This window comes from Rhinoderma darwinii, chromosome 2 (genome assembly GCF_050947455.1).
Source record: "Rhinoderma darwinii isolate aRhiDar2 chromosome 2, aRhiDar2.hap1, whole genome shotgun sequence".
Lineage (NCBI taxonomy): Eukaryota > Metazoa > Chordata > Amphibia > Anura > Rhinodermatidae > Rhinoderma > Rhinoderma darwinii.
In genome coordinates this window covers 481,743,888-481,770,978 of record NC_134688.1, presented here as the reverse complement: position 1 = coordinate 481,770,978, position 27,091 = coordinate 481,743,888, and the positions used below count along the sequence as shown (strand labels likewise).

Below are 27,091 nucleotides of genomic sequence, written 5' to 3'. Positions count from 1 at the left end.
ATCACCCCAGGAATAGAGGACAGACATGACACCACTGTGGCCCCATCAGGTTACATGAGATCACCCCAGGAATAGAGGAGAGACATGACACCACTGTGGCCCCATCAGGTTACATGAGATCACCCCAGGAATAGAGGAGAGACATGACACCACTGTGATCCCATCAGGTTACATGAAATCACCCCAGGAATAGAGGAGGGACATGACACCACTGTGGCCCCATCAGGTTACATGAGATCACTCCAGGAATAGAGGAGGGACATGACACCACTGTGATCCCATCAGGTTACATGAAATCACCCCAGGAATAGAGGAGAGACATGACACCACTGTGGTCCTATCAGGTTACATGAGATCACCCCAGGAATAGAGGAGAGACATGACACCACTGTGGCCCCATCAGGTTACATGAGATCACCCCAGGAATAGAGGAGAGACATGACACCACTGTGATCCCATCAGGTTACATGAAATCACCCCAGGAATAGAGGAGAGACATGACACCACTGTGGCCCCATCAGGTTACATGAGATCACTACAGGAATAGAGGAGAGACATGACACCACTGTGGTCCCATCAGGTTACATGAGATCACCCCAGGAATAGAGGAGACACATGACACCACTGTGGCCCCATCAGGTTACATGAAATCACCCCAGGAATAGAGGAGAGACATGACACCACTGTGGCCCCATCAGGTTACATGAGATCACCCCAGGAATAGAGGAGGGACATGACACCACTGTGGCCCCATCAGGTTACATGAGATCACCCCAGGAATAGAGGAGGGACATGACACCACTGTGGCCCCATCAGGTTACATGAGATCACCCCAGGAATAGAGGAGAGACATGACACCACTGTGGCCCCATCAGGTTACATGAGATCACCCCAGGAATAGAGGAGGGACATGACACCACTGTGGTCCCATCAGGTTACATGAGATCACCCCAGGAATAGAGGAGAGACATGACACCACTGTGGTCCCATCAGGTTACATGAGATCACCCCAGGAATAGAGGAGACACATGACACCACTGTGGCCCCATCAGGTTACATGAGATCACCCCAGGAACAGAGGAGGGACATGACACCACTGTGGCCCCATCAGGTTACACGAGATCACCCCAGGAATAGAGGAGAGACATGACACCACTGTGGCCCCATCAGGTTACATGAGATGATCCCAGGAATAGAGGAGAGACATGACACCACTGTGGCCCCATCAGGTTACATGAGATCACCCCAGGAATAGAGGAGGGACATGACACCACTGTGGTCCCATCAGGTTACATGAGATCACCCCAGGAATAGAGGAGAGACATGACACCACTGTGGCCCCATCAGGTTACATGAGATCATCGCAGGAATAGAGGAGAGACATGACATCACTGTGGCCCCATCAGGTTACATGAGATCACCCCAGGAATAGAGGAGGGACATGACACCTCTGTGGTCCCATCAGGTTACATGAGATCACCCCAGGAATAGAGGAGAGGCGTGACACCACTGTGGCCCTATCAGGTTACATGAGATCACCCCAGGAATAGAGGAGAGACAGGACACCACTGTCGCCCCATCAGGTTACATGAGATCACCCCAGGAATAGAGGAGACACATGACACCACTGTGGCCCCATCAGGTTACATGAGATCATCGCAGGAATAGAGGAGACACATGACACCACTGTGGCCCCATCAGGTTACATGAGATCACCCCAGGAATAGAGGAGAGACATGACACCACTGTGGCCCCATCAGGTTACATGAGATCATCCCAGGAATAGAGGAGAGACATGACACCACTGTGGCCCCATCAGGTTATATGAGATCACCCCATGAATAGAGGAAAGTATTTGCCTTGAGCTTCTTTTGGCATCTTAAAAATTAACCTCAAAATACTCAATATTCTCAGGACTGGACACTTGTCATCGCTGACGAGCCCAAGAACATCCGGGGCCTCAATGTAGAAAACCTCAGTAATTCGGATCATTTTCACCCATTGTTGGCCAAACATTTTCTAAACAGTTTTAAAGGTTAAGTTTAATGTGTAAGAAGACGGTGGGATTTCCTGAGTATATATATATATACACACACACACACACACACACACACACACTCACCCGGCCCTCTACTCACCAGGACACATGTTGTACAGGACATTGGTGGTTTTCTGGCTGATCTTGTTTGATATGGAGCAGCTGACGTTCCAGGGGGCCGATGATGACACGGTGAAGTATTTCTCGTACCCCTCAGATACAGACTTTTTCAGTAATAATTCTCCATTTGATATTATGGAGGTTGAGATCTTCGTCCCGTTCACTGCAAAGCAGGAAATTACTGGCTGACCATCCGCGAGACACAAGAGACTGACGTCCGGCTGTGAGACGGCATCTAACAGGGGGGAGAGACAGGTCCAGGAGATTACCGGGACAATATAGAAGTATAGGGACAGCTCAGGCACAGGCTACACTACAACCTGCAATAAGAGGATTCTGTAATGCTGTGGAGACCTCATTCTCCTAAGCCAGAGACGTTCCAGCTTATAGGGGCTACATGTCCCATGTGATATATTGTATGTGAACAGGGGCTTCCTGCTCAGAACTGTCTTTAAAGGAACACTCCGGGGAAACGGATACACTGTGTTATGCTGAGTGCAGGGCCTGAGGGGCGGAGCAAGACCCATCATTCTCTCTTTGGTGTTCTTTGAATCTTTGGGTCATGCTCCGCCCCCTTAGACCTTGCACTTGACATAACACATTGTATCAGTTTTATCTGGAGTGTTCCTTTAAGGATTAGCTCATGCACTGATCTAAGGATTGTAAACATGAGTCCTGGAAACCGGCCTATTGACCATTATTATACGACGTGTCAAGATATAAATGTATCACAGGATAATCTGGATAATGTCCTCCATTGTGGGACTAAAGTATGGAGCAGGAGAGTCATTGTAACCCACCTGATATCTGCTGCTGTACAGAATACGGGTCCCTGATGATAAGGGGATCTGGAAAGAGTTTACGGCTACGACCTGCAGCAGATAATATTTGGAGCTTTTCACTAATAGACTTGGTAAGAATTCTGCTGCCTGTTTCCCTGCGCACTTATTATTACCAGACACAACTCCCCATCCCCCCTCAGGCAGCGGCAGATGTTGGTAACCTCTAGATGTTGGTTAATTTTCTCTCTATAGCTGTGCTGAGCGGGCGGCTCCTCCTGGTGTGCTGAGCGGGCGGCTCCTCCTGGTGTGCTGAGCGGGCGGCTCCTCCTGGTGTGCTGAGCGGGCGGCTCCTCCTGGTGTGCTGAGCGGGCGGCTCCTCCTGGTGTGCTGAGCAGGCGGCTCCTCCTGGTGTGCTGAGCAGGCGGCTCCTCCTGGTGTGCTGAGCGGGCGGCTCCTCCTGGTGTGCTGAGCGGGCGGCTCCTCCAGGTGTGCTGAGCGGGCGGCTCCTCCTGGTGTGCTGAGCGGGCGGCTCCTCCTGGTGTGCTGAGCGGGCGGCTCCTCCTTTGTGCCAATCACATATCTCCTCCCTGCTCCTCCCCTCTCACAGTAACATGACTCCTCCTCCTTCCCGCACTCTCACCCCTCAATGTCTTACTGCTGCAGCTGCATCCCCCCCTTTTCCTCCCTTCTCTTTGTCTAGTATTTGCTGTATTATTCGAGGTTGATTTTTTGGGTTAATAAGGAGGTTTCTGAACTTTTACAGAGAGGCCCAATGTAGAGAAACAAGAACTACAGGCGGCTGCTAGGTGAGGGGGATGATCCCTGATCAGATACGTTCCGTATACTCACCTTCCTGGCTTCCTAATGCCCCCACAGAGGGATGACCTGTCTGAGGTTGCTGCTCCGGTCAATAGGAGCCTTTGACCCTGTCCACACAGAGTTTTTGGCAGGCAAGAATTTTGAGGCAGATTTTGACCTGTCTGCACTCTCTTTGCCGTGTTTTTTTTGCAGAGTTTTTCTACTGCGGCCATTGAGTAACTCGGGCAAAAAAATGCAGCAAAAAACGTTTTCTCTGCCTCCCATTGATGTCAATGGGAGGTCAGAGACAGAAACGCCTGAAGGAAGAGCATGGCGCTTCTTTAAACCGTGAGCGTTTTTTCTGCTCGCGGGAAAAAAACGACTGCCTCCCATTCGGCTGTTTTTTGGTGCGGCGTCCAACGCGGTTTCTGTGCAAAAAAATCTCAGTGTGAACTCGGCCTTATACTACAGTATACGGATCGCCCCCTAGTGGCAGCAATAGGTGGCCAGGATTGGCAATCTGAAGGTTTCTAGTTTATGGACTCACCCAGAACATGAAGGTTGAAGGTGACCTCTGTGTTTTTTGCTCTGCTGATGTGGTAGGTGGCGATGGTGTATTCTCCAGCATCATCCGGCTTCACATCATAGAGCTGCAGGCTTCCATTACCGGACAGTGAGCAGCGAGGTCTTGTCTCATTAGTGCAGTCATCTCTGATACAATTCTCCTTTCCACCGGCCAGTCTTCTGATGTAGGGTCCCGAGCCCAGGAATGTCCATGTATACTTATTACATATTACGCCACTTGTGTGCTCGAGTCTCGTGTCCAGGGGAATCACAATCTTCCCTCCACTAGCCGCGTATACGTCCTGGACAATGGCTGCAAGTAAAGGATCCACATATCACAATCATATCGATATAAATTACAGCCGACAAAACTGACAGCAAGCGAGCAGAATATAGTAATCAGCTAAGGGTGGGGGAGGGGATGGGGTGATAACAGAGAATCATGGAAGGAAAGGAGTAGAAGCTTTCGCGTTATAGAATGAAAAATGTTGCAACTTTCTAATAGATTTAGTTACTTTCACTTCATCACCATTCCTAATATGTCTGCTTGCTGTCAGTGAGCTACACAGTCTGAACTTTAGAGAGATACATTTTACCTACACTGATACATTGTAACAAGCCCAACAGCTGTGTGAGCAGGACAGGGTTAGGACAGGTTTTCAGCAGATATAATTGTTTCCATTCACTGACAACAAGCATAAATCTGAAAAATGGTGAGGATGTGATACACAAAGCATATTAGTAAGTTGCGGACCTTTTCATTATACAATGATGGAACTTTATTTCTATCAGACTGGATGAGTCCTGTAAAAGAGCTGAAGTGTTCCACCTATAGATTCCACTCCGGCAGCAGGAAGGACTGCGGCATCAGGGGCTGCACACACGGGCTTGTCCCATCCTTGTGGTGGTGTCTTCAGGGATAGATTGAGGACAGGAGTTTTCCTTCCACCGTCTAGAATAGTTATTACCAAGTATCTTTTATGAAACCCACAAAGCATGGACGTCAGCATTGTGTCCTTCCACCGCTGTGACCACGTCCTGCCTGACACCTCCACACCCCGAGAAAACATTCTCAGAACAATGACAGCACAAATCTGTGGGGGTGGGGAAGACATATAGCTAATATCCAAAAAATGGTACAAACTGAAACTTCCTGGCCCCAGTTCTAAAGCTTTAATGAGGATCCAAACTAACAAGACCTCAAACTATGACATCACCAGCGGCCATATATGATGATGATGTCACACAGTACAGGAGCTACATACACATGACACAATATAGGTGGTAGATTTGTCAGTATTTGGTTGGAAGTGGTACAGTCATGATCCAGTCCTTTATGGTGAGTGGTATGGTTAATAATAGTCAGCGAAAGATTTGGTCTCTAACATTGTATGGTCAATAGCATGACTTGTGCCTCATCAGAGCAATGCCTGCTGGTCCAGTGGTAGCATTATTATACCTGGTGGTCTAGTAGTAGCCTTATTATCCCTGGTGATCCAGTGGTAGCCTCATTATCCCTGGTGGTCTAGTAGTAGCTTTATTCTTCCTGGTGGTCCAGTGGTAGCCTTATTATCCCTGGTTGTCCAGTGGTAGCCTTATAATCACTGGTGGTCCAGTGGTAGCCTTATTATCCCTGCTGGTCCAGTGGTAGCATTATTATCCCTGGTGGTCCAGTGGTAGCATTATTATCCCTGCTGGTCCAGTGGTAGCCAAATTATCCCTGGGGGTACAGTGGTGGCCTTATTATCCCTGGTGGTCCAGTGGTAGACTTATTATTCCTGGTGGTCCAGTGGTAGCCTTATTATTCCTGATGGTCCAGTAGTAGCCTTATTATTCCTGGTGGTCCAGTGGTAGCATTATCATCCCTGGTGATCCAGTGGAAGCCTTATTATCCTTGGTGGTCCAGTGGTGGCCTTATTATCCTTGGTGGTCCAGTGGTAGCCTTATTATTCCTGGTGGTCCAGTGGTAGCCTTATTATCCTTGGTGGTCCAGTGGTAGCCTTATTATCCCTGGTGATCCAGTGGAAGCCTTATTATCCTTGGTGGTCCAGTGGTGGCCTTATTATCCTTGGTGGTCCAGTGGTGGCCTTATTATCCTTGGTGGTCCAGTGGTAGCCTTATTATTCCTGGTGGTCGAGTGGTAGCCTTATTATTCCTGGTGGTCCAGTGGTAGCATTATCATCCCTGGTGATCCAGTGGAAGCCTTATTATCCTTGGTGGTCCAGTGGTAGCCTTATTATTCCTGGTGGTCCAGTGGTAGCCTTATTATTCCTGGTGGTCCAGTGGTAGCATTATTATTCCTGGTGGTCCAGTGGTAGCATTATGATCCATGGTAATCCAGTGGAAGCCTTAGTATCCCTGGAGGTCCAGTGGTAGCATTATTATCCCTGGTGATCCAGTGGTAGCATTATTATCCCTGGTGGTCCAGTGGTAGCCTTATTATTCCTGGTGGTCCAGTGGTAGCATTATAATCCATGGTAATCCAGTGGAAGCCTTAGTATCCCTGGAGGTCCAGTGGTAGCATTATTATCCCTGGTGGTCCAGTGGTAGCATTATTATCCCTGGTGGTCCAATGGTGGCCTTATTATCCCTGGTGGTCCAGTGGTAGCCTTATTATTCCTGGTGGTCCAGTGGTAACATTACTATCCCTGGTGATCCAGTGGAAGCCTTAGTATCCCTGGAGGTCCAGTGATAGCATTATTATCCCTGGTGATCCAGTGGTAGCATTATTATCCCTGGTGGTCACGTAGTGGCCTTATCCCTGGTGGTCCAGTGGTAGCCTTATTATTCCTGGTGGTCCAGTGGTAGCCTTATTATTCCTGGTGGTTCAGTGGTAGCATTATGATCCATGGTAAACCAGTGGAAGCCTTAGTATCCCTGGAGGTCCAGTGGTAGCATTATTATCCCTGGTGGTCCAGTGTTGGCCTTATTATCCCTTGTGGTCCAGTGGTAACCTTATTATTCCTGGTGGTCCAGTGGTAGCATTATTATCCCTGGTGATCCAGTGGAAGCCTAATTATCCTTGGTGGCCCAGTGGTAGCCAAATTATCCCTTGTGGTCCAGTGGTAGCAGTATTATCCCTGGTGATCCAGTGGTAGCCTTATTATCCCTGGTGGTCCAGTGAAGGCTCTGTAACTCCTGGTGGTCAGACATGATCTTTTAATCCCTGATGGTCTAGTAAGTGGACTTGTAATTTTTGGTCTTGTAATCCCCAGTATCCAGTAGGGTAGAGTTGTCATCCGCTTCGTCTTTACCTGATCCTTCTTGTATTGGATGAGGTGCCAAAGTATAGGACGGGGTCATAGTCAAGGACTGAGGTCTGGGACTGGAATAGGTTTGTGGTCAAGTAACAATAAGCATGGTCAGCGATGCAGGAAACTGGTGTCCTTGACTCTTTCTCCGGCTTCTTGAATGTCGATACAAACTTATTACATACACAGGACAGCGGAAAGCCAAGGTCGGTGCATAGAGACCACAAACATGAAAGAAAGCCACAATGAAGGTTACAGAAGAGTTGACATTTTTGCACTATGAGAAGGGGGAAGAGGTCATGGTCCGACATTTCAAGCGGAAACGCAGGTGGTCAACACAACGAAAATATGCAAAGCGAAGAGTCAGGGCTGCAGCATCGGTCAGGAGATTTATAGAATCATCGCCAATGCCGCGGCGAGCTCACACCTGGAAATCTTTTATGACGTATGCCGCAACTAAAATCATGCAGGCGATACAAATAAATTGGGCAGAAAAATGCTCACGGGTGGGGTGTAAAAGTAGATGGGTTCATGAACTTTCTCATATTCACTCGGGCTCGCAGTCATGGTATTCGGGGGCTCCTATGCAGAACATGTAACAGGGCCCCCAACTATCAGGCATCATTTCTAGTACTGGTCTCCATATGGAGTAGAGGGACCTTCTGGGCCTCATCAGGCTCCAGGGCCCGGGTGTGACCATAACCCCTGCACCCCCATATAGGTACTCCCTGGGGATCACAGAGATATTCCGGACCCTGATTGGCGAGTTTCACCAGTTGTTTTGATGTTTTGTCCGGGTTTAGTCTCTTGGGGACCCGAGAAGTCTCATGAGCTGATGACTTGTATCTGGTGAAGTCTGATGACTACTGGTCACTAATGATCTCCTCACGATGCTGGAGATGTGACTCCCGCAGAATGATCACTTATCTCGGTGTCGTACTCATACTGACAGGGCGTAGCTATAAGGGGTGCAGAGGCAGCAATTGCACCAGGCCCTGGTTTCTGAGGGGGGCCCAAGGCGCCTCTGCTACGTGAAGAGATACCAGTATTATAAATGGCACACGGCAGGTGGGCGCCTTGGTACAGATTTTGCAGAAGCTTCACCTCTACTTACGAAATATCATGATTTAAAGGAACTTGCTTGTCCTTGGACCAGCTCTGCCAGGTAGTTCTGTCTCTGCTCTGGGCTCTATTCTCAGAAGATAGATCGCCTGGGTAGGCATTTAACTGGCGCTGTGATAACCTGGCACCAACATGTCAGTGCTCACCGAGCTTCTTCTCAATGTGTGCACCGACTTCTGACCTTTTGATTTCTAAATTGTGTTGTGGTTTGTCTGAGGGTACACGACCAGATATGGCATGTGACCCCTGACTGATGGGCATGGTGTGTATCCCCCTTCCTTTTATATGATTATGGCACCTGCTTGGGGGATGGGAGTAATAGGCAGTGAAAGTTGGTATACCCCACCAAGCAGCCATTAGCGGCATAGACCCTCCGATGGGATGGGGTTATTTTAGAGGGGGTACTCACATCCCTCTTTCCCAGAAGCAGGGGTCAGTTTCCCCGCCTGCGCCACGTGTCGAGATGTGTTACTGCCGCTTTCCTCTATTGGTTTCTGTTCATTGTTTTCTACTGTTCTGTTCTTCAGTGCGTTGATTTTCTTGATCCATTTTAACAAGTCACAGCTGGCGGGTGGGTCCCAGGGAAATCGGTGGTGATGTAGCTTGGAAGGAGGACGTGTCTGGCGGAGTCCGGCGGCAGGAATAACGCTTCCAGGCTTGTGGTGGTTATAAGTAAATCGCCTGTCAAAACCTATGGCCAAGATTCATTTAATAAAGCGGTGACCGACCCCCACCCAATAAATGGTTTTGGTGTAATTTGTTTCAGGTGCCAGAGCTGATTGGGGTTCGGTTTAGTCTTCCAGTCATCGCTGACCACTCTGCACATCCGCCCGGTTGGAGTGACACCACTTCTTCTGGTTACTCTCGACTTTAATCCAACCCACAAACATTATTGAAGACATCAGTTTGGGGAGAACCAACTCACACCCTGGGGTCCTGAGGCCAAAGAGTGCCAGTGACCAAAACCAAAGTCTACAGGAGAAAGAGGTCCTACTGATGAAGAGAGTGATGCTCCAAACTCAGTCCCTGAATCACAGACGACCACAAATGACGGGACGCGTCCGTATTTTGCATGCAGGCATTTATGAGTCCTCTGTCTTGGCTTCCTTTGGTTTATCGGATATGTGAAGGTTTACAGAAGATTGTACATCAGAATCCATGTTCAACTCTAAATCCTGGAGAAGCACCTCCGGTATCGACTACTATATTCTAGAACAGTGTTCCCCAACAAGTGGCTCTCCAGCTGCTGCAGAACTACAACTCCCAGCATGCCCTATGAGTCTGCGAATGTCACAGCAAGATAGAAGTTCTGCAACAGCTGCAGAGCGACAGGCTGAAAACCACTGATCTGGAACCGTTAATAACGTACATGGCCCTGCACTCACAATCGTCACGCGGAGATGTCAGAATTTGGCTCCTGATGGTGAGTCTAGCTCTCTAAAATAAGGGTATGTTCACATGTACAAAAAGAAGTGGCTGAAAATTACGGAGCTGTTTTAAGGGTAAACAACCTCTGATTTCAAGTTGGAAATTAAGCTTTTTTTCATTTAAAGCTTTTTTTGAAGCGATTTTTATAAAGTCAATGGAAAGTCAGCTCCAAACTCCTCAAGAAGTGCCACGCTCCTTCATAACTCCGCAACGTAAAAATACTCCTCATGTAAACACCACCGTGTATTTCGTATTGAATTCAATATGAAGCTGTTTGTAGGCATTTTGCTAGCGTTTTCCCAGCCGTATTTGAAGGCGTTTACGCTCAGAAATAAGTCTGAAAAAACGACATGTGAACATTCCCTTAGGTAAACTCCATAAAGCAGATCTGACAAAAGAAAACGGCATCCGATAAAGAGGGCAGCGTATTTCAGTGACAGGTCCGTACAAGTAGCCCAAATAGCACAAACATTGTTTCATTTAGTAACTAGAACCTAACACAATACAGCGAACCCATAATCATACAATAAGGAGCGTCTCCTCATACATTACTGTGTGTCTCCTCTCTCCTCATACATTACTGTACCCTCTCTCCTCATACATTACTGTGTGTCTCCTCTCTCCTCATACATTACTATTCGTCTCCTCTCTTCATACAATACTATGTGTCTCCTCTCTCCTCATACATTGCTGTGTCTCCTCTCCTCATACATTACTGTGTGTCTCCTCTCTCCTCATACATTACTGTGTGTCTCCTCTCTCCTCATACATTACTGTGTCTCCTCTCTCCTCATACATTGCTGTGTCTCCTCTCCTCATACATTACTGTGTGTCTCCTCTCTCCTCATACATTACTGTGTGTCTCCTCTCTCCTCATACATTACTGTGTGTCTCCTCTCTCCTCATACATTACTGTGTGTCTACACTCTCCTCATACATTACTATTCGTCTCCTCTCTCCTCATACATTATTATGTGTCTCCTCTCTCCTCATACATTACTATTCGTCTCCTCTCTCCTCATACATTACTGTGTCTCCTCTCTCCTCATACATTACTATGTGTCTCCTCTCTCCTCATACATTACTATGTGTCTCCTCTCTCCTCATACATTACTATGTGTCTCCTCTCTCCTCATACAATACTGTGTGTCTCCTCTCTCTTCATACATTACTGTGTCTCAACTCTCCTCATATAATACTATGTCTCCTCTCTCCTCATACATTACTGTGTGTCTCCTCTCTCTTCATACATTATTATGTGTTTCCTCTCTCCTCATACATTACTGTGTGTCTCCTCTCCTCATACAATACTATGTCTCCTCTCTCCTCATACATTACGGTGTGTCTCCTCTCTCCTCATACAATACTAGGTCTCCTCTCTCCTCATACATTACAATGTGTCTCCTCTCTCTTCATACATTATTATGTGTTTCCTCTCTCCTCATACATTACTGTGTGTCTCCTCTCCTCATACATTACTATGTGTCTCCTCTCTCCTCATACATCACTGTGTGTCTCCTCTCTCCTCATACATTACTATGTGTCTCCTCTCTCCTCATACATTACTGTGTGTCTCCTCTCTCCTCATATATTACTGTGTGTCTCCTCTCTCCTCATACATTACTGCGTCTCCTCTCTCCTCATACATTACTGTGTGTCTCCTCTCTCCTCATACATTACAATGTGTCTCCTCTCGCCTCATACAATACTATGTGTCTCCTCTTGCCTCATACATTACTATGTGTCTCCTCTCGCCTCATACATTACTGTGTGTCTCCTCTCTCCTCATATATTACTGTGTGTCTCCTCTCTCCTCATACATTACTGCGTCTCCTCTCTCCTCATACATTACTGTGTGTCTCCTCTCTCCTCATACAATACTGTCTCCTCTCTCCTCATACATTACTGTGTGTCTCCTCTCTCCTCATACATTACTGTGTCTCCTCTCGCCTCATACAATACAGTGTCTCCACGCTCCTCATATATTACTGTGTGTCTCCTCTCTCCTCATACATTACTATTCGTCTCCTCTCTCCTCATACATTACTGTGTCTCCTCTCTCCTCATACATTACTGTGTGTCTCCTCTCTCCTCATACAATACTGTCTCCTCTCTCCTCATACATTACTATGTGTCTCCTCTCGCCTCATACAATACTGTGTGTCTCCTCTCTCCTCATACATTACTGTGTGTCTCCTCTCTCCTCATACATTACTGTGTGTCTCCTCTCTCCTCATACATTACTGTGTGTCTCCTCTCTCCTCATACATTACTGTGTGTCTCCTCCCTCCTCATATATTACTGTGTGTCTCCTCTCTCCTCATACATTACTGTGTGTCTCCTCTCTCCTCATACATTACTGTGTGTCTCCTCTCTCCTCATACATAACTGTGTGTCTCCACGCTCCTCATATATTACTGTGTGTCTCCTCTCTCCTCATACATTACTGTGTGTCTCCTCTCTCCTCATACATTGCTGTGTCTCCTCTCCTCATACATTACTGTGTGTCTCCTCTCTCCTCATACAATACTAGGTCTCCTCTCTCCTCATACATTACTGTGTCTCCTCTCTCCTCATACATTACTGTCTCCTCTCTCCTCATACATTACTGTGTCTCCTCTCCTCATACATTACTGTGTGTCTCCTCTCTCCTCATACAATACTAGGTCTCCTCTCTCCTCATACATTACTGTGTCTCCTCTCTCCTCATACAATACTAGGTCTCCTCTCTCCTCATACATTACTGTGTCTCCTCTCTCCTCAAACAATACTGTGTGTCTCCTCTCTCCTCATACATTACTGTGTCTCCTCTCTCATACAATACTGTGTCTCCTCTCTCCTCATACATTACTCTGTGTCTCCTCTCCTCATACATTACTGTGTGTCTCCTCTCCTCATACATTACTGTGTGTCTCCTCTCTCCTCATACATTATTATGTGTCTCCTCTCTCTTCATACATTACTGTGTGTCTCCTCTCTCCTCATACAATACTAGGTCTCCTCTCTCCTCATACATTACGGTGTGTCTCCTCTCTCCTCATACAATACTAGGTCTCCTCTCTCCTCATACATTACTGTGTGTCTCCTCTCTCCTCATACAATACTGTGTGTCTACTCTCTCCTCATACTTTACTGTGTCTCCTCTCTCCTCATACATTACTGTGTCTCCTCTCTCCTCATACAATACTGTGTCTCCTCTCTCCTCATACATTACTGTGTCTCCTCTCTCCTCATACAATACTGTGTCTCCTCTCTCCTCATACATTACTGTGTCTCCTCTCTCCTCATACAATACTGTGTCTCCTCTCTACTCATACATTACTGTGTGTCTCCTCTCTCCTCATACATTACTGTGTGTCTCCACGCTCCTCCTATATTACTGTGTGTCTCCTCTCTCCTCATACATTACTGTGTGTCTCCTCTCTCCTCATACATTGCTGTGTCTCCTCTCCTCATACATTACTGTGTGTCTCCTCTCTCCTCATACATTACTGTGTCTCCTCTCTCATACAATACTGTGTCTCCTCTCTCCTCATACATTACTCTGTGTCTCCTCTCCTCATACATTACTGTGTGTCTCCTCTCCTCATACATTACTGTGTGTCTCCTCTCTCCTCATACATTATTATGTGTCTCCTCTCTCTTCATACATTACTGTGTGTCTCCTCTCTCCTCATACAATACTAGGTCTCCTCTCTCCTCATACATTACGGTGTGTCTCCTCTCTCCTCATACAATACTAGGTCTCCTCTCTCCTCATACATTACTGTGTGTCTCCTCTCTCCTCATACAATACTGTGTGTCTACTCTCTCCTCATACTTTACTGTGTCTCCTCTCTCCTCATACATTACTGTGTCTCCTCTCTCCTCATACAATACTGTGTCTCCTCTCTCCTCATACAATACTGTGTCTCCTCTCTCCTCATACATTACTCTGTCTCCTCTCTCCTCATACATTACTGTGTGTCTCCTCTCTCCCCATACATTGCTGTGTCTCCTCTCCTCATACATTACTGTGTGTCTCCTCTCTCCTCATACAATACTAGGTCTCCTCTCTCCTCATACATTACGGTGTGTCTCCTCTCTCCTCATACAATACTAGGTCTCCTCTCTCCTCATACATTACTGTGTCTCCTCTCTCCTCATACATTACTGTGTATCGCCTCTCTCCTCATATATTACTGTCTCCTCTCTCCTCATACATTACTGTGTCTCCTCTCCTCATACATTACTGTGTGTCTCCTCTCTCCTCATACAATACTAGGTCCCTCTCTCCTCTCTCCTCATACATTACTGTGTCTCCTCTCTCCTCATACATTACTGTGTATCGCCTCTCTCCTCATATATTACTGTCTCCTCTCTCCTCATACATTACTGTGTCTCCTCTCCTCATACATTACTGTGTGTCTCCTCTCTCCTCATACAATACTAGGTCCCTCTCTCCTCTCTCCTCATACATTACTGTGTCTCCTCTATCCTCATACAATACTAGGTCTCCTCTCTCCTCATACATTACTGTGTGTCTACTCTCTCCTCAAACAATACTGTGTGTCTCCTCTCTCCTCATACATTTCTGTGTCTCCTCTCTCATACAATACTGTGTCTCCTCTCCTCATACATTACTGTGTGTCTCCTCTCCTCATACATTACTGTGTGTCTCCTCTCTCCTCATACATTATTATGTGTCTCCTCTCTCCTCATACATTACTGTCTCCTCTCTCCTCATACATTACTGTGTGTCTCCTCTCTCCTCATACATTACTGTCTCCTCTCTCCTCATACATTACTGAGTCTCCTCTCCTTATACATTACTGTGTGTCTCCTCTCTCCTCATACAATACTAGGTCTCCTCTCTCCTCATACAATACTAGGTCTCCTCTCTCCTCATACATTACTGTGTGTCTCCTCTCTCCTCATACAATACTGTGTGTCTACTCTCTCCTAATAGTTTACTGTGTCTCCTCTCTCCTCATACATTACTGTGTGTCTCCTCTCCCCTCATACATTACTGTGTCTCCTCTCTCCTCATACAATACTGTGTCTCCTCTCTCCTCATACATTACTGTGTGTCTCCTCTCTCCTCATACATTACTGTGTGTCTCCTCCCTCCTCATACATTACTGTGTGTCTCCTCTCTCCTCATACATTACTGTGTGTCTCCTCTCTCCTCATACATTACTGTGTGTCTCCTCTCTCCTCATACATTACTGTGTGTCTCCTCCCTCCTCATATATTACTGTGTGTCTCCTCTCTCCTCATACATTACTGTGTGTCTCCTCTCTCCTCATACATTACTGTGTGTCTCCTCTCTCCTCATACATAACTGTGTGTCTCCACGCTCCTCATATATTACTGTGTGTCTCCTCTCTCCTCATACATTACTGTGTGTCTCCTCTCTCCTCATACATTGCTGTGTCTCCTCTCCTCATACATTACTGTGTGTCTCCTCTCTCCTCATACAATACTAGGTCTCCTCTCTCCTCATACATTACTGTGTCTCCTCTCTCCTCATACATTACTGTCTCCTCTCTCCTCATACATTACTGTGTCTCCTCTCCTCATACATTACTGTGTGTCTCCTCTCTCCTCATACAATACTAGGTCTCCTCTCTCCTCATACATTACTGTGTCTCCTCTCTCCTCATACAATACTAGGTCTCCTCTCTCCTCATACATTACTGTGTCTCCTCTCTCCTCAAACAATACTGTGTGTCTCCTCTCTCCTCATACATTACTGTGTCTCCTCTCTCATACAATACTGTGTCTCCTCTCTCCTCATACATTACTCTGTGTCTCCTCTCCTCATACATTACTGTGTGTCTCCTCTCCTCATACATTACTGTGTGTCTCCTCTCTCCTCATACATTATTATGTGTCTCCTCTCTCTTCATACATTACTGTGTGTCTCCTCTCTCCTCATACAATACTAGGTCTCCTCTCTCCTCATACATTACGGTGTGTCTCCTCTCTCCTCATACAATACTAGGTCTCCTCTCTCCTCATACATTACTGTGTGTCTCCTCTCTCCTCATACAATACTGTGTGTCTACTCTCTCCTCATACTTTACTGTGTCTCCTCTCTCCTCATACATTACTGTGTCTCCTCTCTCCTCATACAATACTGTGTCTCCTCTCTCCTCATACATTACTGTGTCTCCTCTCTCCTCATACAATACTGTGTCTCCTCTCTCCTCATACATTACTGTGTCTCCTCTCTCCTCATACAATACTGTGTCTCCTCTCTACTCATACATTACTGTGTGTCTCCTCTCTCCTCATACATTACTGTGTGTCTCCACGCTCCTCCTATATTACTGTGTGTCTCCTCTCTCCTCATACATTACTGTGTGTCTCCTCTCTCCTCATACATTGCTGTGTCTCCTCTCCTCATACATTACTGTGTGTCTCCTCTCTCCTCATACATTACTGTGTCTCCTCTCTCATACAATACTGTGTCTCCTCTCTCCTCATACATTACTCTGTGTCTCCTCTCCTCATACATTACTGTGTGTCTCCTCTCCTCATACATTACTGTGTGTCTCCTCTCTCCTCATACATTATTATGTGTCTCCTCTCTCTTCATACATTACTGTGTGTCTCCTCTCTCCTCATACAATACTAGGTCTCCTCTCTCCTCATACATTACGGTGTGTCTCCTCTCTCCTCATACAATACTAGGTCTCCTCTCTCCTCATACATTACTGTGTGTCTCCTCTCTCCTCATACAATACTGTGTGTCTACTCTCTCCTCATACTTTACTGTGTCTCCTCTCTCCTCATACATTACTGTGTCTCCTCTCTCCTCATACAATACTGTGTCTCCTCTCTCCTCATACAATACTGTGTCTCCTCTCTCCTCATACATTACTCTGTCTCCTCTCTCCTCATACATTACTGTGTGTCTCCTCTCTCCCCATACATTGCTGTGTCTCCTCTCCTCATACATTACTGTGTGTCTCCTCTCTCCTCATACAATACTAGGTCTCCTCTCTCCTCATACATTACGGTGTGTCTCCTCTCTCCTCATACAATACTAGGTCTCCTCTCTCCTCATACATTACTGTGTCTCCTCTCTCCTCATACATTACTGTGTATCGCCTCTCTCCTCATATATTACTGTCTCCTCTCTCCTCATACATTACTGTGTCTCCTCTCCTCATACATTACTGTGTGTCTCCTCTCTCCTCATACAATACTAGGTCCCTCTCTCCTCTCTCCTCATACATTACTGTGTCTCCTCTCTCCTCATACATTACTGTGTATCGCCTCTCTCCTCATATATTACTGTCTCCTCTCTCCTCATACATTACTGTGTCTCCTCTCCTCATACATTACTGTGTGTCTCCTCTCTCCTCATACAATACTAGGTCCCTCTCTCCTCTCTCCTCATACATTACTGTGTCTCCTCTATCCTCATACAATACTAGGTCTCCTCTCTCCTCATACATTACTGTGTGTCTACTCTCTCCTCAAACAATACTGTGTGTCTCCTCTCTCCTCATACATTTCTGTGTCTCCTCTCTCATACAATACTGTGTCTCCTCTCCTCATACATTACTGTGTGTCTCCTCTCCTCATACATTACTGTGTGTCTCCTCTCTCCTCATACATTATTATGTGTCTCCTCTCTCCTCATACATTACTGTCTCCTCTCTCCTCATACATTACTGTGTGTCTCCTCTCTCCTCATACATTACTGTCTCCTCTCTCCTCATACATTACTGAGTCTCCTCTCCTTATACATTACTGTGTGTCTCCTCTCTCCTCATACAATACTAGGTCTCCTCTCTCCTCATACAATACTAGGTCTCCTCTCTCCTCATACATTACTGTGTGTCTCCTCTCTCCTCATACAATACTGTGTGTCTACTCTCTCCTAATAGTTTACTGTGTCTCCTCTCTCCTCATACATTACTGTGTGTCTCCTCTCCCCTCATACATTACTGTGTCTCCTCTCTCCTCATACAATACTGTGTCTCCTCTCTCCTCATACATTACTGTGTCTCCTCTCTCCTCATACATTACTCTGTCTCCTCTCAACTCATACATTACTGTGTGTCTCTTCTCCTCATACATTACTGTGTCTCCTCACCTCATACATTACTGTGTGTCTCCTCTCTCCTCATACATTATTATGTGTCTCCTCTCTCCTCATACATTACTGTGTGTCTGCTCTCTCCTCATACATTACTGTGTCTCCTCATACAATACAATACGGTGCATCTTCTCTCTCCTCATACATTACTGTGTGTCTCCTCTCTCCTCATACACTACTAGGTCTCCTCTCTCCTCATACATTACTGTGTCCCCTCTCTCCTCATACAATACTGTGTGTCTCCTCTCTCCTCATACATTACTGTCTCCTCTCTCCTCATACATTACTGTGTGTCTCCTCTCTCCTCAAACAATACAGGGTGTCTCGTCTCTCATATAATACTGTGTGTCTCCTCTCTCATACAATACTGTGTCTCCTCTCTCCTCATACAATACTGTGTCTCCTCTCTCTCCTCATTCATTACTCTGTGTCTCCTCTCAACTCATACATTACTGTGTGTCTCCTCTCTCCTCATACATTACTGTGTCTCCTCTCTCCTCATACAATACTGTGTGTCTCGTCTCTCATACAATACTGTGTCTCCTCTCTCCTCATACAATACTGTGTCTCCTCTCTCCTCATACATTACTCTGTGTCTCCTCTCAACTCATACATTACTGTGTGTCTCCTCTCCTCATACATTACTGTGTGTCTCCTCTCTCCTCATACACTATTATGTGTCTCCTCTCTCCTCATACACTACTAGGTCTCCTCTATCCTCATACATTACTGTGTCTCCTCTCTCCTCATACAATACTGTGTGTCTCCTCTCTCCTCATACATTACTGTCTCCTCTCTCCTCATACATTACTGTCTCCTCTCTCCTCATACATTACTGTGTGTCTCCTCTCTCCTCAAACAATACTGTGTGTCTCGTCTCTCATATAATACTGTGTGTCTCGTCTCTCATACAATACTGTGTTTCCTCTCTCCTCATGCAATACTGTGTCTCCTCTCTCTCCTCATACATTACTCTGTGTCTCCTCTCAACTCATACATTACTGTGTGTCTCCTCTCTCCTCATACATTACTGTGTGTCTCCTCTCCTCATATATTACTGTGTGTCTCCTCTGCCCTCATACATTATTATGTGTCTCCTCTCTCCTCATACAATACTGCGTGTCTCCTCTCCTCATACATTACTGTGTGTCTCCTCTCTCCTCATACATTACTAGGTCTCCTCTCTCCTCATACATTACAGTGTCTCCTCTCTCCTCATTCAATACTAGGTCTCCTCTCTCCTCATACATTACTGTGTCTCCTCTCTCCTCATACAATACTGTGTGTCTCCTCTCTCCTCATACATTACTGTCTCCTCTCTCCTCATACATTACTGTCTCCTCTCTCCTCATACATTACTGTGTGTCTCCTCTCTCCTCAAACAATACTGTGTGTCTCGTCTCTCATATAATACTGTGTGTCTCGTCTCTCATACAATACTGTGTTTCCTCTCTCCTCATGCAATACTGTGTCTCCTCTCTCTCCTCATACATTACTCTGTGTCTCCTCTCAACTCATACATTACTGTGTGTCTCCTCTCTCCTCATACATTACTGTGTGTCTCCTCTCCTCATATATTACTGTGTGTCTCCTCTGCCCTCATACATTATTATGTGTCTCCTCTCTCCTCATACAATACTGCGTGTCTCCTCTCCTCATACATTACTGTGTGTCTCCTCTCTCCTCATACATTACTAGGTCTCCTCTCTCCTCATACATTACAGTGTCTCCTCTCTCCTCATTCAATACTAGGTCTCCTCTCTCCTCATACATTACTGTGTCTCCTCTCTCCTCATACAATACTGTGTGTCTACTCTCTCCTCATACATTACTGTGTCTCCTCTCTCCTCATACATTACTGTGTGTCTCCTCTCTCCTCATACATTACTGTCTCCTCTCTCCTCATACAATACTGTGTCTCCTCTCTCCTCATACATTACTGTGTGTCTCCTCTTTCCTCATACAATACTGTGTCTCCTCTCTCCTCATACATTACTATGTGTCTCCTCTCGCCTCATACAATACTGTGTGTCTCCACGCTCCTCATATATTACTGTGTGTCTCCTCTCTCCTCATACATTACTGTGTGTCTCCACTCTCCTCATACAATACTGTATGTCTACTTTCTCCTCATACTTTACTGTGTCTCCTCTCACCTCATACAATACTGTGTCTCCTCTCTCCTCATACATTACTGTGTGTCTCCTCTCTCCTCATACAATACTGTGTCATCTCTCTCCTCATACATTACTTTGTGTCTCCTCTCACCTCATACAATACTGTGTGTCTCCACGCTCCTCATATATTACTGTGTGTCTCCTCTCTCCTCATACATTACTGTGTGTCTCCTCTCTCCTCATACATTACTGTGTGTCTCCTCTCTCCTCATACATTACTGTGTCTCCTCTCTCCTCATACATTACTGTGTGTCTCCTCTCTCCTTATACAATACTGTGTCTCCTCTCTCCTCATACATTACTATTTGTCTCCTCTCGCCTCATACAATACTGTGTGTCTCCACGCTCCTCATATATTACTGTGTGTCTCCGCTCTCCTCATACATTACTGTGTGTTTCCTCTCTCCTCATACATTACTGTGTCTCCTCTCTCCTCATACAATACTGTGTTTCTCCTCTCTCCTCATACATTACTGTGTCTCCTCTCTCCTCATACATTACCGTGTCTCCTCTCTCCTCATACAATACTTTGTCTCCTCTCTCCTCATACATTACTGTGTGTCTCCTCTCTCCCCATACATTGCTGTGTCTCCTCTCCTCATACATTACTGTGTGTCTCCTCTCTCCTCATACAATACTAGGTCTCCTCTCTCCTCATACATTACTGTGTCTCCTCTCTCCTCATACATTACTCTGTGTCTCCTCTCCTCATACATTACTGTGTGTCTCCTCTCCTCATACATTACTGTGTGTCTCCTCTCTCCTCATACATTATTATGTGTCTCCTCTCTCTTCATACATTACGGTGTGTCTCCTCTCTCCTCATACAATACTAGGTCTCCTCTCTCCTCATACATTACTGTGTGTCTCCTCTCTCCTCATACAATACTGTGTGTCTACTCTCTCCTCATACTTTACTGTGTCTCCTCTCTCCTCATACATTACTGTGTCTCCTCTCTCCTCATACAATACTGTGTCTCCTCTCTCCTCATACATTACTGTGTCTCCTCTCTCCTCATACAATACTGTGTCTCCTCTCTCCTCATACATTACTGTGTCTCCTCTCTCCTCATACAATACTGTGTCTCCTCTCTACTCATACATTACTGTGTGTCTCCTCTCTCCTCATACATTACTGTGTGTCTCCACGCTCCTCCTATATTACTGTGTGTCTCCTCTCTCCTCATACATTACTGTGTGTCTCCTCTCTCCTCATACATTGCTGTGTCTCCTCTCCTCATACTTACTGTGTGTCTCCTCTCTCCTCATACATTACTGTGTCTCCTCTCTCATACAATACTGTGTCTCCTCTCTCCTCATACATTACTCTGTGTCTCCTCTCCTCATACATTACTGTGTGTCTCCTCTCCTCATACATTACTGTGTGTCTCCTCTCTCCTCATACATTATTATGTGTCTCCTCTCTCTTCATACATTACTGTGTGTCTCCTCTCTCCTCATACAATACTAGGTCTCCTCTCTCCTCATACATTACGGTGTGTCTCCTCTCTCCTCATACAATACTAGGTCTCCTCTCTCCTCATACATTACTGTGTGTCTCCTCTCTCCTCATACAATACTGTGTGTCTACTCTCTCCTCATACTTTACTGTGTCTCCTCTCTCCTCATACATTACTGTGTCTCCTCTCTCCTCATACAATACTGTGTCTCCTCTCTCCTCATACAATACTGTGTCTCCTCTCTCCTCATACATTACTCTGTCTCCTCTCTCCTCATACATTACTGTGTGTCTCCTCTCTCCCCATACATTGCTGTGTCTCCTCTCCTCATACATTACTGTGTGTCTCCTCTCTCCTCATACAATACTAGGTCTCCTCTCTCCTCATACATTAATGTGTCTCCTCTCTCCTCATACATTACTGTGTGTCCCCTCTCTCCTCATACATTACTGTGTGTCTCCTCTCTCCTCATACATTACTGTGTGTCTCCTCTCTCCTCATACATTACTGGTTGTCTCCTCTCTCCTCATACATTACTGTGTGTCTCCTCTCTACTCATACATTACTGTGTGTCTCCTCTCTCCTCATATTTTACTGTGTGTCTCCTCTCTCATACATTACTGTGTGTCTCCTCTCCTCATACATTACTGTGTGTCTCCTCTCCTCATACATTACTGTCTCCTCTCTCCTCATACATTATTATGTGTCTCCTCTCTCTTCATACATTACTGTGTCTCCTCTCTCCTCATACAATACTAGGTCTCCTCTCTCCTCATACATTACGGTGTTTCTCCTCTCTCCTCATACAATACTAGGTCTCCTCTCTCCTCATACATTACTGTGTCTCCTCTCTCCTCATACATTACTGTGTATCGCCTCTCTCCTCATATATTACTGTCTCCTCTCTCCTCATACATTACTGTGTCTCCTCTCCTCATACATTACTGTGTGTCTCCTCTCTCCTCATACAATACTAGGTCCCTCTCTCCTCTCTCCTCATACATTACTGTGTCTCCTCTATCCTCATACAATACTAGGTCTCCTCTCTCCTCATACATTACTGTGTGTCTACTCTCTCCTCAAACAATACTGTGTGTCTCCTTTCTCCTCATACATTTCTGTGTCTCCTCTCTCATACAATACTGTGTCTCCTCTCCTCATACATTACTGTGTGTCTCCTCTCCTCATACATTACTGTGTGTCTCCTCTCTCCTCATACATTATTATGTGTCTCCTCTCTCCTCATACATTACTGTCTCCTCTCTCCTCATACATTACTGTGTGTCTCCTCTCTCCTCATACATTACTGTCTCCTCTCTCCTCATACATTACTGAGTCTCCTCTCCTTATACATTACTGTGTGTCTCCTCTCTCCTCATACAATACTAGGTCTCCTCTCTCCTCATACATTACGGTGTGTCTCCTCTCTCCTCATACAATACTAGGTCTCCTCTCTCCTCACACATTACTGTGTGTCTCCTCTCTCCTCATACAATACTGTGTGTCTACTCTCTCCTAATAGTTTACTGTGTCTCCTCTCTCCTCATACATTACTGTGTGTCTCCTCTCCCCTCATACATTACTGTGTCTCCTCTCTCCTCATACAATACTGTGTCTCCTCTCTCCTCATACATTACTGTGTCTCCTCTCTCCTCATACATTACTCTGTCTCCTCTCAACTCATACATTACTGTGTGTCTCTTCTCCTCATACATTACTGTGTCTCCTCACCTCATACATTACTGTGTGTCTGCTCTCTCCTCATACATTACTGTGTCTCCTCATACAATACAATACGGTGCATCTTCTCTCTCCTCATACATTACTGTGTGTCTCCTCTCTCCTCATACATTACTAGGTCTCCTCTCTCCTCATACATTACTGTGTCCCCTCTCTCCTCATACAATACTGTGTGTCTCCTCTCTCCTCATACATTACTGTCTCCTCTCTCCTCATACATTACTGTGTGTCTCCTCTCTCCTCAAACAATACTGTGTGTCTCGTCTCTCATATAATACTGTGTGTCTCCTCTCTCATACAATACTGTGTCTCCTCTCTCCTCATACAATACTGTGTCTCCTCTCTCTCCTCATTCATTACTCTGTGTCTCCTCTCAACTCATACATTACTGTGTGTCTCCTCTCTCCTCATACATTACTGTGTCTCCTCTCTCCTCATACAATACTGTGTGTCTCGTCTCTCATACAATACTGTGTCTCCTCTCTCCTCATACAATACTGTGTCTCCTCTCTCCTCATACATTACTCTGTGTCTCCTCTCAACTCATACATTACTGTGTGTCTCCTCTCCTCATACATTACTGTGTGTCTCCTCTCTCCTCATACACTATTATGTGTCTCCTCTCTCCTCATACACTACTAGGTCTCCTCTATCCTCATACATTACTGTGTCTCCTCTCTCCTCATACAATACTGTGTGTCTCCTCTCTCCTCATACATTACTGTCTCCTCTCTCCTCATACATTACTGTGTGTCTCCTCTCTCCTCAAACAATACTGTGTGTCTCGTCTCTCATATAATACTGTGTGTCTCGTCTCTCATACAATACTGTGTTTCCTCTCTCCTCATGCAATACTGTGTCTCCTCTCTCTCCTCATACATTACTGTGTGTCTCCTCTCCTCATATATTACTGTGTGTCTCCTCTGTCCTCATACATTATTATGTGTCTCCTCTCTCCTCATACAATACTGCGTGTCTCCTCTCCTCATACATTACTGTGTGTCTCCTCTCTCCTCATACATTACTAGGTCTCCTCTCTCCTCATACATTACAGTGTCTCCTCTCTCCTCATTCAATACTAGGTCTCCTCTCTCCTCATACATTACTGTGTCTCCTCTCTCCTCATACAATACTGTGTGTCTACTCTCTCCTCATACATTACTGTGTCTCCTCTCTCCTCATACATTACTGTGTGTCTCCTCTCTCCTCATACATTACTGTCTCCTCTCTCCTCATACAATACTGTGTCTCCTCTCTCCTCATACATTACTGTGTGTCTCCTCTTTCCTCATACAATACTGTGTCTCCTCTCTCCTCATACATTACTATGTGTCTCCTCTCGCCTCATACAATACTGTGTGTCTCCACGCTCCTCATATATTACTGTGTGTCTCCTCTCTCCTCATACATTACTGTGTGTCTCCACTCTCCTCATACAATACTGTGTGTCTACTCTCTCCTCATACTTTACTGTGTCTCCTCTCACCTCATACAATACTGTGTCTCCTCTCTCCTCATACATTACTGTGTGTCTCCTCTCTCCTCATACAATACTGTGTCATCTCTCTCCTCATACATTACTTTGTGTCTCCTCTCGCCTCATACAATACTGTGTGTCTCCACGCTCCTCATATATTACTGTGTGTCTCCTCTCTCCTCATACATTACTGTGTGTCTCCTCTCTCCTCATACATTACTGTGTGTCTCCTCTCTCCTCATACATTACTGTGTCTCCTCTCTCCTCATACAATACTGTGTGTCTCCTCTCTCCTTATACAATACTGTGTCTCCTCTCTCCTCATACATTACTATTTGTCTCCTCTCGCCTCATACAATACTGTGTGTCTCCACGCTCCTCATATATTACTGTGTGTCTCCGCTCTCCTCATACATTACTGTGTGTTTCCTCTCTCCTCATACATTACTGTGTCTCCTCTCTCCTCATACAATACTGTGTTTCTCCTCTCTCCTCATACATTACTGTGTCTCCTCTCTCCTCATACATTACCGTGTCTCCTCTCCCCTCATACAATACTTTGTCTCCTCTCTCCTCATACATTACTGTGTGTCTCCTCTCTCCCCATACATTGCTGTGTCTCCTCTCCTCATACATTACTGTGTGTCTCCTCTCTCCTCATACAATACTAGGTCTCCTCTCTCCTCATACATTACTGTGTCTCCTCTCTCCTCATACATTACTGTGTGTCTCCTCTCTCCTCATACATTACTGTGTGTCTCCTCTCTCCTCATACAATACTGTGTGTCTCCACGCTCCTCATATATTACTGTGTGTCTCCTCTCTCCTCATACATTACTGTGTGTCTCCTCTCTCCTCATACATTACTGTGTGTCTCCTCTCTCCTCATACATTACTGTGTGTCTCCACGCTCCTCATATATTACTGTGTGTCTCCTCTCTCCTCATACATTACTGTGTGTCTCCTCTCTCCTCATACATTGCTGTGTCTCCTCTCCTCATACATTACTGTGTGTCTCCTCTCTCCTCATACAATACTAGGTCTCCTCTCTCCTCATACATTACTGTGTCTCCTCTCTCCTCAAACATTACTGTGTGTCTCCTCTCTCCTCATACAATACGGTCTCCTCTCTCCTCATACATTACTGTGTCTCCTCTCCTCATACATTACTGTGCGTCTCCTCTCTCCTCATACAATACTAGGTCTCCTCTCTCCTCTCTCCTCATACATTACTGTGTCTCCTCTCTCCTCATACAATACTAGGTCTCCTCTCTCCTCATACATTACTGTGTCTCCTCTCTCCTAAAACAATACTGTGTGTCTCCTCTCTCCTCATACATTACTGTGTCTCCTCTCTCATACAATACTGTGTCTCCTCTCTCCTCATACATTACTCTGTGTCTCCTCTCCTCATACATTACTGTGTGTCTCCTCTCCTCATACATTACTGTGTGTCTCCTCTCTCCTCATACATTATTATGTGTCTCCTCTCTATTCATACATTACTGTGTCTCAACTCTCCTCATACAATACTATGTCTCCTCTCTCCTCATACATTACGTTGTGTCTCCTCTCTCCTCAAACAATACTAGGTCTCCTCTCTCCTCATACATTACTGTGTGTCTCCTCTCTCCTCATACAATACTGTGTGTCTACTCTCTCCTCATACTTTACTGTGTCTCCTCTCTCCTCATACATTACTGTGTGTCTCCTCTCCCCTTATACATTACTGTGTCTCCTCTCTCCTCATACAATACTGTGTCTCCTCTCTCCTCATACATTACTGGGTCTCCTCTCTCCTCATACTTTACTGTGTGTCTCCTCTCTCCCCATACATTGCTGTGTCTCCTCTCCTCATACATTACTGTGTGTCTCCTCTCTCCTCATACAATACTAGGTCTCCTCTCTCCTCATACATTACTGTGTGTCTCCTCTCTCCTCATACATTACTGTGTGTCTCCTCTCTCCTCATACATTACTGTGTGTCTCCTCTCTCCTCATACATTACTGTGTGTCTCCACGCTCCTCATATATTACTG

At 45.7% G+C, this 27,091-nt stretch overlaps 1 protein-coding gene across 1 annotated transcript in view; it reads right to left on the bottom strand.

Annotated features, from left to right (window-relative positions):
- CD2 (CD2 molecule) overlaps positions 1-27,091 on the bottom strand; it is a 50,048-nt gene that overhangs the window by 20,290 nt on the left and 2,667 nt on the right. The window contains exons 2-3 of the mRNA XM_075851029.1: positions 4,286-4,615; positions 2,139-2,393 (exon numbers count right to left, since the gene is read on the bottom strand). Of these exons, the coding sequence (XP_075707144.1) occupies positions 2,139-2,393; positions 4,286-4,615 (585 nt within the window). The remainder of the gene's footprint in view (positions 1-2,138; positions 2,394-4,285; positions 4,616-27,091) is intronic.